Source organism: Drosophila busckii, unplaced genomic scaffold, assembly GCF_011750605.1.
Source record: "Drosophila busckii strain San Diego stock center, stock number 13000-0081.31 unplaced genomic scaffold, ASM1175060v1 chrUn_01, whole genome shotgun sequence".
In the NCBI taxonomy this organism is placed as follows: domain Eukaryota; kingdom Metazoa; phylum Arthropoda; class Insecta; order Diptera; family Drosophilidae; genus Drosophila; species Drosophila busckii.
The window spans coordinates 650,732-663,858 of record NW_022872717.1 but is presented as its reverse complement, the minus strand read 5'-3'; the positions used below and the strand labels follow the sequence as shown (position 1 = coordinate 663,858).

The window sequence follows — 13,127 nt, the reverse complement described above, 5'->3', positions numbered from 1 at the left end:
AAAGGTTTTATAAAATACAAAGCTCAGAAACTGACATTGCTAAAACGTTTTTATGTTATATAAAAAATATATGTGAACACTTTGTATAACATACCTAATAAGTATTACACATCCCAAAAGATATTTTATATTTGTGATCTTATTAAAAGTCAAACTAATAAAATGCTCCACATATTTTCTATGTTTATGTTTACATTGTTTAATAAAAACAATTTGAGTCATAATTTCACACATTTTATCAAAATTCATCAAAATCATGATTAACAAATTATTAATAAAATTTACATATTTAACCCTAAAAACATCGCTATATCAGACGAGAATAGATGTATTTTGTTTTACGTGTTAATATTGTATATAATCAAGTCCTTTTTACAGTTTAAACTTAAAAATCTTATGAATGTATTCTGATTTTAAAGTATTTGTATGTATGGCATGGCTGATTATCTTCTATGTATGTACAATTCCTAATATCGAAAATCAATTGCCAATGTCAATTTAGTGAAATTACTCTATGAAACATTACATAGTCTATTCAGAAATTTCAGCTATTAAAAGTACATATTATATACAAAAAAATTATCGATAGTGCTTTTCTTTGAAAGTGGGACGCAGAAAGCTGATTTACTAGAAAACATAACAACGATAATATTAGTGACGGCACACTGATGATTATAGTGTTGGTTCCATTCAAGCCCTTTATGCTGTTTAATCCAAAGCTATTGTTAGCATTGTATTCACCATCAATAATACTTCGATTCGCATGTTGCATAGCTGCAGGTTTTTCTCCTGTATAAGACGTGCGATAAAATAAAAAAAAGAAGAAATTTAATAAATAATAAAGCAAGCATTATTTGTATGTTATAAACCAATAAAATTATTTCATACCCACCTCTGAGAACATGTACCGTAATGCTTGCGGGACGTGCATTTGACGGAGCACACGTGTAATTTCCAGCATGATGGAATGTAACTGTTTTAATTGTTAGCACACTCATAGAAGAATTTGGAAGATATGGGGACTTAAGCTGCTGTAATTGCAAAGTTGATAATGGGGTTACAGGTGATGTATACACAGGTAAACTCAAAACGTTACTGGTGTTGATACTATTTACACCAATAGGCTCCTTTGAGCTATTTTTAGTTTTGTTTTTTCCACTACTTGTCTTTGACTGATGGAGGTATCCATTCTCTGGGCTAGGAAGCGAATTTTCAGTTATTGATGTTACAACAAAACCACCTTGTGCATCATAGTTAATCATTTTGTTTTCATGATACCTGAAAAATATCAAAAGATTTATAAATTCTTTGCTTTATTTGGAAATTATGATTAAAAGCTATAATGTTACGGGCAGTCTACATTTTTACAGGGCTATTGACCAGGGAATAGCAGCAAACACACGACCGCACTCACATACACAAAATGCATCTCACAAAATTGAAATTTTAATTATTTTCCGCATCGATAAAACTAAAATTGCTCTCGAAATGGTAGCATTTACGTACAGGATTTTTTCTAACTTTAGTCCCTGAGTTATTGTTGCTCGCACAACAATGGCAATTGGACATTTCTAACGGAATAAAATACTCCCAAAGTAAGCTGGATGTCTTCAATCGGCCTATAACGGCTAACTACCATAAATAATTTGGAAATTTTACTTGAAGAAATAAAAAGATACGAAGAGAAGGCTGCAAAGCTCATGGAGAGTTCGTTATTACTCGTTTTAATTGTTAGCATATTTGTAAGTTTATTTTAATTATTAAATTAATTCAAAATAAAAGTTTTAAGCTGAGTTAAAAAACACCTGTCAACAAAAAGTTTCATATAATTCGGGCTTACACATACTCATAAATTAAAATATTAAATAAACATTCAATGCAGTAGAATTAACTGAGACTGGTCTATTTATTTCAGTTCATGTTCACTCTTTTTTCACTTAGGTTTATAATCCTGTTTCGATTAACATAGCCCCATAGTATATAAAATCTATATTTCTTGAAATTTTGTCAGCGACAATATTCTTATTTGTTTGAATTTCTAAAAACTATGGCGAACAGAGTGACCTACCCTACAAATTATTATGTTACTTACATGGTGGCCCCCACACACAGCCTACTGTTAAATGTTGAAATTAACTTAAAAAGCTCCTGAAGGATATGTGAGGAATACACAAAATAAATATCATACAATATTTTGTTTACATTATGTGTGCTTTTGCTTCGCTACTTATTATTTCTCGCTTATGTTTATGCCAGCCGATCGCATTTTGTGCGCGCGCACACTTTCTTTTGCCCTTGACTTGTCTTATCTTGTGGATGCGACTTGTGAGTGCGTCTCTGAAACCATACCCAAGTCTTTTGAGTGTTACCATGCTTAAAAAGTGCCAGCTTTGCCGTTCTCTGATAGCGAAGCGTGCCATAAAAAGGGACAACTGTCTTAAATATCGATGAATTCTTTACTTAATTGAACTAGAGTGCAAAATTAGCAAGAGATAATAATATGACATTTTAAGAAGTTAATCCAATAACCTAAGCTGATATTAGACAAAATAAAACTGGCGGTTGACGTACCTCGCGGAGTTTGGAGCGAAGCCCTCTACAACATATGCATTTACATATTACCACTAAGAATGTTGTATGCTTAGTAATATTACTTACCAAAATACAAAAGATGGATTCTCTGTAGCACCTTTAAGCTTGCACTGTAGTTGAAGGGTTGAGGATTCATCAATAAGAATATCAGAAGAATTTGATATTTCGGCTACCGCTTCTATAGTATATACAGGATGATAAAATATTGTAATTGTTAAAAGAAAAAATATTTAAAATAGCTTACCAACAATTTTTAATTCTATGAAAATTGATTGAGTTGGATAAATTGACAATTGACACTCATAAAGCCCTCGATCCTCTTCCTTCACAGCCTTTATACGCAGAGACCAATGGCCCATGTGTCGTGTATGCTCAACTAAAAACCTCTTGTCACTGCTGTGAGTTGATAATCCTACTGTAAGTAACTGGAAATCCTTTCGCCGAATCCAAGAAACCTTAAAAACCAGACCAAAATAAGTATATATATTCCTTGTTATAATAATAATCAGTGAATAACAAACGGAGTCAATTGGACCCTGCCCGTCCGTTTGTAAGTGCAACAAGAGCGCTCAAACCATTAGAGCTACACGTTGAGTAGTGAATCACACACACAGGCTCACAAACACATCTACAAAAAAGTCATGTTACCCTTTTTCCGTTTTTTATAAAATATTTATAAAGATAAGACTTACGAGACTGTATATTTAACGGTTATTCGGAATTCAGTACACAAGCTTTACCGATCGTCCTGAATTTTTGCAAGTTGGGTTTCAGAATTGACTTTGAAAATGTCAAAAAAATTTTATCTAAATCAGCTAAAAACTGCTAACAAAATGCAGCGAGGAGTTAATAATATATAATATTCCTCGTTCGTAACTTTATAAAAAGTACAAACTTGTTGCGTTTCATCTCAAGAGTATCGACAAGAGGGTCTGACCTTGGTTGCCGGATAGAAAGGATGTGGGGGCAATAGAGTATGGAGCGAAGTACTGATAGTGAGCTGGGAGAGCGGTCGACTCGAGGGCCAGTTTTACAAGAATGGAATGCTTCAATGGTAAACATAGATACAACAAGATCTAACATATGTGAGAGCAGTACTGCCCGACTTCAATATGAAGCCTGCCGCAAAAAGTGAGAATAAATGAGACCACTCTATTAACAGCAGAGTAAAGTGCCAAAAAGGGCAAGAACTCAAGCCCCAATATCCTTTTAGGAGTGCCCCAAAATCCTTTTGGTTTAGTTTGCAAATTTTCTAGATTTTTTATACAAGACCCATCCGCCCTTACATGATTTTAAAAATTTTTAGATATATAAAAGTTATAAAGTCCTATATATAATGATGCTAATCTGATAACAAGAAACAACACAAAACACAAGTACAAAACATTATTTGTTTGCAAATTTTCTAGATTTCGTAATAAATGACTGACTAAAAATGACGCAATAACCAGACTCTCAAAATATGTGACTCTGGAGGAGATCGATACCGTCGATCAGTGAGTATGAGAAAGATCGAATGAACGCTGACAAAGACGGAGGCTGTTTTGCTCACAACAGTTACGGCAAATCAACCTGCATCACAGTTCAACAGTCTCTGCTGCGATTAGCACAGGTCACAGAATATGCGGTTCCAGTCCAAGAACCCTTGTTACATTGCGTCATAATTCAGGACGTAAGGACTTTAAAATACAACCTATACTACACCTCCGGTAAGGATTGTGTTCTGCTTAAAAACAAAGACCTCATTTTGGGAGGCGATGTAATTACCCATCTACACAAAGGGCAGTACTCAACTGCTAAACTAATCATATGCAACAGGTGTAGTGAACGTATCTTCGTTACCAAAAATATAAATGAAGTACAGGACCTAACCCTCATATGCAGCAACATTTCCCAGCGGCTTACGTCCCGGACATTAAATCTGACGCCGCTACATTAAATTTAAGATCTCATTGTCAGATTCGTCCCAGATTCCCTTTCTGAACTCTAGAATGTTACAGAGAACCAGATGGGGGCAATACATTAGTTGTATTGGGAAATATCTCAAACCTAACCCACTTCTAATACAAAAAGCGCTAAATAATTAGGCTTCCTTTAAGCTCTATTAGTCACAGGAACCAGATAAGCTGCTTCAACATAGTGTGGAGGAAATACTTTGCCATGACATCGAGTCATTTCCATTGTCTGCTTAAAGGCTTATTATAGTTGGTATCCTACTTGGACGGAACAAAAACAGGAGCGATTTGTCCTGGGTATTGGAGGACCTACATACCAAGTTTGGTTGCTCTTATAGTTGCTGAGAAACACGCACTCATACAGATGGCTATATCGACTCAGTTTGTCTTGCTCTTGATCATGAATAAATATATTTCGGAGAATGTAATATAAGCAGAGCTCCCAAAATATGCTCAACCAAAATTTCACAAGCTGTCATGCTCACTGAACTAACAGGAAATATTCGTCGACCTGCTCACTTGAACACGAAGCTTCTAGAATTGTTTCTCTCGTGTTTCTGTTTTATGACGGATGGTGAGGATCACATGTAGCTGCTTCTGCGACAACAGTTTTGAATGGATTTTTTGCGCGGCGCTCATTAACTGAGCCTCGGCAACTGATCAAACGATTTTCGTTCAAGCACAAAGTGTCTTTTTTGTTGTTGTTTCATTAGTGCTTTGTTGTTGCTTTATTTCATCATAGGCAAAGCGTGAAAAGGGTGAGAAGAGATAGAAATGGTCACACATTGCATACTCAAAAGCACTCTCACCGATTTAAAAGTGTCTCGAGTGAGCGCGTACATAAAGAGAGCTACAAGAATACTCTCACTCATGATACAATAATACAAGGGAGGCGGACTGCTAAGTAAAAACAGGGTTGAAGTGTCTTGGGTACTTAGCAGAGAACGGTTTTCAATTGTGGCACTTTTTAAGCACAATGGTTGGCACACACAAAAATCAAGTGCGAGACCATACGCGCACAATGACAAATAAACGCACACGGACACAACAAAAAATTGCTTGTGCGGCGCACAAGCAGCGCACAAAACACCCAGAGAGATCCGAGAAAAGGTCCGTTGTGTTTTTACCCACAACGAAGCAAGCGTAAAGGAAATGTCCGCGAGTTCGATCGGCTAGCATATAAGCATAAGCGGAAAACAATCTCGCAATTCATTCAATTAGTGCTACATTTGCAGCGACGCAGAGAACATACAAAAAATATTTTGACCTTTTCTTGTGTTTGCTTCGGGAAAGGAATTGCCTGCGCACAAATGCTGGCTGAATATCATTTTTTTTCTCTACGCACAAGTAATCTGCATTGTGGTCTGATCCAAATTTCGCTGTGTGTTGGAGTACTACCATGGTGTACGCGTTGTGTTTTTTAGGGGTGTGTGCACTTTGTGTTTCGGGTACTTAGCTTCATTCGCTCTCTCGTCACTCCATACACGAAAAGAGCAAGAGCGAGAATGCAGCAAAAAGGAAGAAGAAGCTAGCTAAACCTATGAGCGTCAGTCACTACCTGTTTATTATTCACAGCTCTCACTGATCGAGAAGAAGCACGCGAGTAACACAGGGTTGAAGGTGTTTTTTGATCCCGTTTCCAATGTGCTCTGAGCAATACAGTGTTCTTTTTGGGGACTTTTTGCAAAAAGTGACAACTTCTGCGAGCTCTGAATATAAGTTAGTATTTGAAGTGCGCGGGGTAATGATTTTGATTATATATGGGAGTCATGTTAGGCCCCTTGGGGTAGAGGTGAGATTTCAGTTCTTAGGAGGCTGGAATCGAACGTAGTTCGTAGCGGTCGTCAGTGATGGGAAAAGGATAATGGTTACGAATGTGAGGAAAGTACAGCTAAGTCAAACGTGAAGCTTTGGCTTCAGCGACTGACACGGTGCAACCGGCCTCTTTCTTGTTATGCGGTTGGTCAAACAAGACGTACGGAAATTCGTCTCGCTTTACTAAAGAATAATAAATAAGTTAATATGGCCGCATTGGAGAATAACGATGCCATCTTGGGAGACGCTATATATAGACGCGGTATACAAAACTAAGATATTCCTAAAATAACGAATAGTGACGGGTGATCGCTGTACGCTGAACCCATAAGAAATAGAGAGCAGAAATTTTCGACTAAATTCTTTAAAATATCACAGGAATTTTTAAATTTTTCACTGAAAATAAAAGAAGTATTAATAATAAAGAAAACCTAAACAGTAGGCAGATGTTTTAATGCGATAAAACTAAACTCGCGAAGCGATGAGTAGAGTTGAAGTTAAATAATTTGTAGGGTAAAAATACTAGTTTGTCCTCCCTTATTTCCTTATTTCTTTTTAACTCCACACCATGTATAGTAGAATAGTGTCTTACCGTTGCAGGCGAATTAACTTTAACCACACATGGTAAGATTGCAAGTCCTCCTTTTTGAGCAATTACACGCGTGTTATTTTTAGTATTAAATTGACTCATAACAGTGTTTCCAAAGAGATTTTGAGACGACGTTATTTTTCCAACATCTGAAAATATAAACATTTTGTTTGTATTTGTATTGTATGAAAAACATAAAAAACTAGATCTGACTAGAACCTACATGCAAAGATCTTTATAATGTTTAAGACTACGTGTTCATACAGACTCACTGGTTTTAAATCTGTGTTCAAGATCTGCTTGTTACGGACAATTCAAATTCACTACATTAAAATACCCTTTTGTACATTTTAATGTATATGTCTAAAAACGTACATACGATAAAAGGATACCTAGCTACTAACCTTTTAGAATATATTGCGCTGCAATGAAAACTTTCTGTGTAACGCGATAACTTCACAGTGGGTATGTGAAACTGTTTGTTTTTAGAATAAGTTACATTTACTTACTTGAATATGATGATGTGATAAATAGCAAAAATAAACATATTCGTAAATGCCATTTTTCAGATTCCATTATATTAACATATAAAACTAATCCACAGTTTAGTTATGAGCAAACTTTCTTAGGTACGCAATGCATTTTCTTCACACCTAAATAAATAAAAAAAAATTGTTTAGTGAAATCTTAAAAATTTTATGTTTGAATATGCTAACTTATATATAAGATTTATCGTTTTTTTTAATGTATAATAATATTCTTCTCAATTAATATTTCGCCCTCCCAACTCAGGTTTATTAAAAACTCGGTCCTTTGATTAGGTCTTTTGAAAATTAATTTGTTTGCCATCTAATATCAATATACGAGAAAAGGAGAATCTATCTCAAGTATGGACCATAGGAATCTAATATTCAGGCAGTGCAAGCTGGAGTAACTAAGGGCAGCGTCCTAAGCGCAAGTGCAGTTACTCCATCTACGCTGCAGGCTTACCGCAGACCGAAGATCCACACTACACCTCACGCCGATGACACAACGACAATGAGGACCTAGGCTTGTCCACCTTCCAAAAGAAAGAAAAAATTAAGAAAGCCGGTACGAAACATATAAACAAGCTAAAAGCCCATTGTAACCACTTGGCCATAAGTATCCTGGACAACAGTCCAACAGGCCAGCAGGGTCCCATAAAATGCGAAAATCTTCAAAATTAACACATTCACACATACATAATGCCCCATCCTCTTAAAACGACTCACTGCAACCAAATTTGGTATGTAGGTGCTCTATATCAAGACACTACGTCTTTTATTTTTATTTTCCTCCCCGAAATGAAAAAACGATATGGGGCATAAAAAATCTTTTAAAAATCTGAAATAAAACACAATATTGCCTAGTCATGTTTCAACCGAAGGTGATTCAGCCGATGCCAGACGAATCATATAAAATAATTGAAAAGATAAAAACAAAAAACATAAAAAACTATTTAAGTAAATAGCTGCTTGTGCGAAAGAAGCCGAAGCCGTTTAACAATGTTGTTGCATTCTTAATCGACGAAATGCATAAAATTGAATTTTTTTCATGCAACGGAAATAAAGTTCATAGATTTATTAATTTAAAAATTAATATACAATTTTAGACAATACCATAATTTTACATTTTTCGATCACCTTCAGAGTGTTTAATATTTTTTACTTTTGTCGTTAACTTTTGGACTTAGAACCTTAGATATTTTTAAACACTTTGACGTTTTTGTAAAAAATGGAAAAGGGTATTATGAAGTTGTGCAAATGTATGTAAGAGGGAGAAGGAGACGTGACAGACCCCACAAAGTATATACATTCTTGATCAGCAAGACAAACTGAGTCGATATTGCCATGTCCGTCCGTCCGGGTGCATGAGTGCGTGTTTCTCAGCAACTATAAAAGCTAGAGTAGGTACTCCTATACCCAGGACATATCGTTTTTATTTTATTTTTTTTATTTCCTCCACCCTCCCCCGCAAATCGGAAAGAAAGATTTACACCCACAATATTCAGCAGCAACTTACAAAAATCGCAAACACAGAACGATCGGATAAATAGCTTAGAAATTATTTACATTTTAATTTTCAATATAGACAGTAGGGTGCGCTTGCTGACGCGCCATACAAAGGTTGCTGCCGACGCTGGCGACGAGTGCACGCACCCCTAAAAACACAACGCGTACACATGGTATACTCCAACCCAAGCGAAATTGTGATCAGCACAATGCAATTACTTGTGCGTATAAAAAATGATTTCAGCAGAATTTTGTGCGCAGACAATTCTTTCCCGAAGCATTCTTTATATGCCAGCCGATCGACCTCGCGCACATTTCCTTTTCTCGGATCACTCTGGGTGTTTTATGCGCCGCAAAAACAATTTTGTTGTGTCCATGTGCGTATATTTTCCCGAGTTGTTGTGTGTGTGTATATATAAAAGTTGGTTACGCCCAACTTTAATTTGTCCACAAGTTTTATAGAATTAAGATGAACATTTCAGCTTTCTATCTTTTTTGGGTTCTGAACAATCCTTACGCTCTTGTTTTAAAAATACAGAAAATGAGTATTTTATAAAACTTACGATGCAAATATCACTGGAGTGGGTCAGTTTTCATGGGAACTTAGCGTGATGTACTTAGATGCTATTATTAGTTGCATATTCCAGTCTTACGCCATCAATAGCAAGAGAAATTATAGACATTTGTAAGAAATTAATACCAGAAAAGCGGCTTTGTGTTATGCAAGTTACATTAGAAAGTAAGAATCCTAAAATAGAGTGCAAAAAAGAATTAATAACTCTTTGCTTTGAATTTTACATTGCTTTTACATGTTTGAGCGTATCTTGAATGTTTTTGGGTGGTAGCGGACTTTGGGTCCACATGTCGAATTCCCAAGCTCTATTCTTTGGGTCTAAATGTCGAATTCCCAAGCTCTATTCCTTGTCGTTTTCAAAATCTGGCGTGATTTGTATGACTATTAATCTCTTAAGTAAGAAAAGGTTTTTTACAATGCGAAAGAAATTAAATTTAGTAACTTCGAGTGAATTTCTGTGGCATTAAGTGTTACCTGACTAATATATATTATATACGGACATATAAACAAAACAAATAAATATAAAAAAGCTATCTCAGTGTTATAATCAATAGTCGATTCAATGTGATCCGATCGTGACAAAAATTGTTTGGAGTAGGACCTTATAAGTTCAATAGAAGCAGGGTGTTAAATGCCCTTAAAATATTATTTTTCGTGCAAGAGAGTCCGAGTTTATGAATTCAGATCGATTTTCGAGAAATATATGCTTTTAATTTTAACGTCATCTTTAAGCCATCTTTTAATTATTGGCAATATGACTAATTTTACTTATAATGTAAATATGTATTATAGTAGAAGGTATTGTGAATAAAGAGTAAGACAGCTTATTTGCGCACAAAGAATACAACTTACATATGTACATAAATATAAATGTATGTATGTACATGTATGTTCAGGGTAGTCACCTTGAACCGTTGATTTTTAACCTATTTATCAATGATCTGCCCTCAGTCATTCTGAATTCAAACGTTCTAATGTATGTATGCTGATGACGTGAAGCTATGCCTATTGTTTAGAGACATGTCATGTAGTACTTTATTGCAGACATATCTTGATAGCTTTTTCAATTGGTGTAGATTATTAAAACTTAACTGTTTTAAATGTATAGTCAACTACCTCACATAGTCAACTACTATATTGATCAGTTGCCTCTCAATAGATTAGCAGACTTAGGTATTCTCTTTAATACTGGTAGTAAGGTGAAGTTTGACAAGCATGTTTCTCTAACTGTCACTAACGCAATTCAAGTTCTCGGTTTTATCAAGCGATGGGCTAAAGAATTTGATTACCCTTACACAACTAAATTATTTTATACATCTCTTGTTCCTCCGATTCTGGAATATGGAATGGTATTAAATCCGTTAAAAAATTTTTATTATTTGCGTTGCGACGCTTTAGCTAGGTTCCAGGAGTTGATCTACCATCTTATGCTAATAAAATAATTTTAATCAATCTCCCATCGTTAACTAACTGCCGGATTATGTTAGGTGTCATGTTTATGATTAAATTAGAAATTGACTCCATATTTGTTGAGTCATCTTAATTTCTTTATTATTCACTGCATGAGCCCCTGAGTACTCTGTCATGATTACAAGAAACTTAATTCTGTTATCAACACAGAGGCCTCTGATTTTATTACTAAGCGATTTATTTTAACTTTTTAACTATTATTAATTAACACTGAATGGGTTTTTTTGGTTTCCCCCAAATCCTTGCAACGAATGTTGGGTCTGTTTAACACTCCCAATCTATAAGCTTATCAAGTTTAAAATCAAGAACTTAATTTTGAAATACTTTTAAATTTAACTTTAAATAATTTTTGTTATCATTTTCTTTTATCCTCGACTGTTCATAGTTGGCATTAAATAAATAAATAAAATATATGTTTTGGATATCACATTAGTCTGGCGAATACTAACTTTATAGCAATAATATGTATGTATATACTATGTGTTTAGATATGTGTTTACTTCACAAAAATGTTTTTATTTATTATTTCGGTATTTCACATACTGACATAGTATATACATAAATACATTGCTATGTACACATGTATGATGGCACAGAAATTGAAGCGCATGCATAACATGCTGTTGTAAATACATATATGTACCTAAATACTTACGACTTCAGCAAGCTCATACATACATACCAACAAATACACATATATAAGCATTTTCAATTAGAAGTAACTTATTTATATTTGATAGACACACATGCATTTATAAAATTGTTTTTCATTTTACTTAACACTGTTAATTCTTGAATGTCTGCATATCCATTTGTACATATAAATTAGAGATGCATAAGTCTATACATATGAACATGTTGATTTTCTTCTTTTTTACATATTTTCTGCGCCTAAATTTGACTACAGAAATTGCTTATGTATACAAGAATGTATGTATGTATGCATGTACATACATACTCTGTATATTTTGTACGTATATATATGTATATACATATTTCTGGCTTATATGTACATGTAATACATACATATATATACGGACAATTTGAAGTTTATTCACACACTCCTTGAGAGTATGCTATGCAAAACATAAGTTTTTTTTTACGATAATATGTATGTTTGTATTTATACATGTACAAACATGCTAAAAAGTATGCTGTACAATATATGAAAATACATATTCATGTATGAATGTACACATGTACAAACATATTACATTAATCTCCTGATTGCAAATAAAATTGATAAAATTGTGTAGAATATGGAACTACATTTTTGCGTCGTTGTAAATACATGCATACATTAGGTAAAACATGTACATATATTATTCCTAAGTTACAATTATTTAGTTTTGTAGTTTATATGAACTTGATTGTATGTTTATATAAATATAAATTCAAATGTTGAGTTTGTTTAAGTATGTACATACATACATATAGTCTGTGTGTATAACAATATGCAGCACAAATGCACTAATTGAAATATATGTATATTCATTCAGCGCCGCGACGCGGACTCCCAACTTAAAGGACCTCTTTTCCGAAACGCCATACGGAGACTAAATTAAAGTTGACAACAAGTATACTCTGCGTAACTCACGCAATCGCAATTCGTTTCTCGAATTAAACAGTACAATACAAATACAAATAGCACGTGTGTATATGCATTCAGCCGAGGACTGAATGCGTACGTATGTAACATGAACATATTTTTATTAAGAGAAACAATAACGAGCAAGGGATGACTGCTTAAGAGTGAGCACTTTGTTACCCTATAGTACGAATTAAAGTGGTACGTATTTTAATAGAATCCACAAAATTTGCGGGAATAATGTTAGGTTGAGAAAAAAGGTAAGTAACTGGAGATGACACCTATGAATTCCCCAGGAAATGATGGCTCTAAAATCAAAACCTAAAAAAAATAACAGTTGCACTTTGAAATGCACGAAAAAAGGTAATGTATTGTGAGGAATATGCACCGTTGCCTTTCCTAGTGTGTGCCTGCACCTTACTTGTCTGTTTCGATAAGTGCATGACACTGCCGACTGCCGACGCCGTCTGCGCTGGCAGACTACAAAGGCAAAGTAAATACATCGCAATAT

At 34.6% G+C, this 13,127-nt stretch overlaps 1 protein-coding gene across 1 annotated transcript; it reads right to left on the bottom strand.

The window, feature by feature from the left end:
* Positions 1-743: 743 nt before the first annotated feature.
* LOC117134991 lies at positions 744-12,576 on the bottom strand. The gene is made up of 7 exons (XM_033294700.1): positions 12,456-12,576; positions 7,461-7,604; positions 6,955-7,100; positions 2,837-3,047; positions 2,659-2,770; positions 889-1,278; positions 744-789 (listed from the first exon to the last, which is right to left on the bottom strand). Exons 2-7 carry the CDS (start codon positions 7,525-7,527, stop codon positions 744-746), a joined length of 972 nt encoding a protein of 323 aa, XP_033150591.1. The 5' UTR covers positions 7,528-7,604; positions 12,456-12,576.
* Between the last annotated feature and the right edge of the window lie 551 nt (positions 12,577-13,127).

Bases quoted from the DNA above. Each gene is read 5' to 3' on its own strand.
- LOC117134991 (XM_033294700.1), bottom strand. From the start codon at position 7,527: ATGGAATCTGAAAAATGGCATTTACGAATATGTTTATTTTTGCTATTT. The intron at 3,048-6,954 runs GTAAGACACTAT...CTGGTTTTTAAG, and splicing joins AAGTTAATTCGCCTGCAACG to GTTTCTTGGATTCGGCGAAA. The intron at 1,279-2,658 runs GTAAGTAATATT...GATATTTTTCAG, and splicing joins AATCCATCTTTTGTATTTTG to GTATCATGAAAACAAAATGA.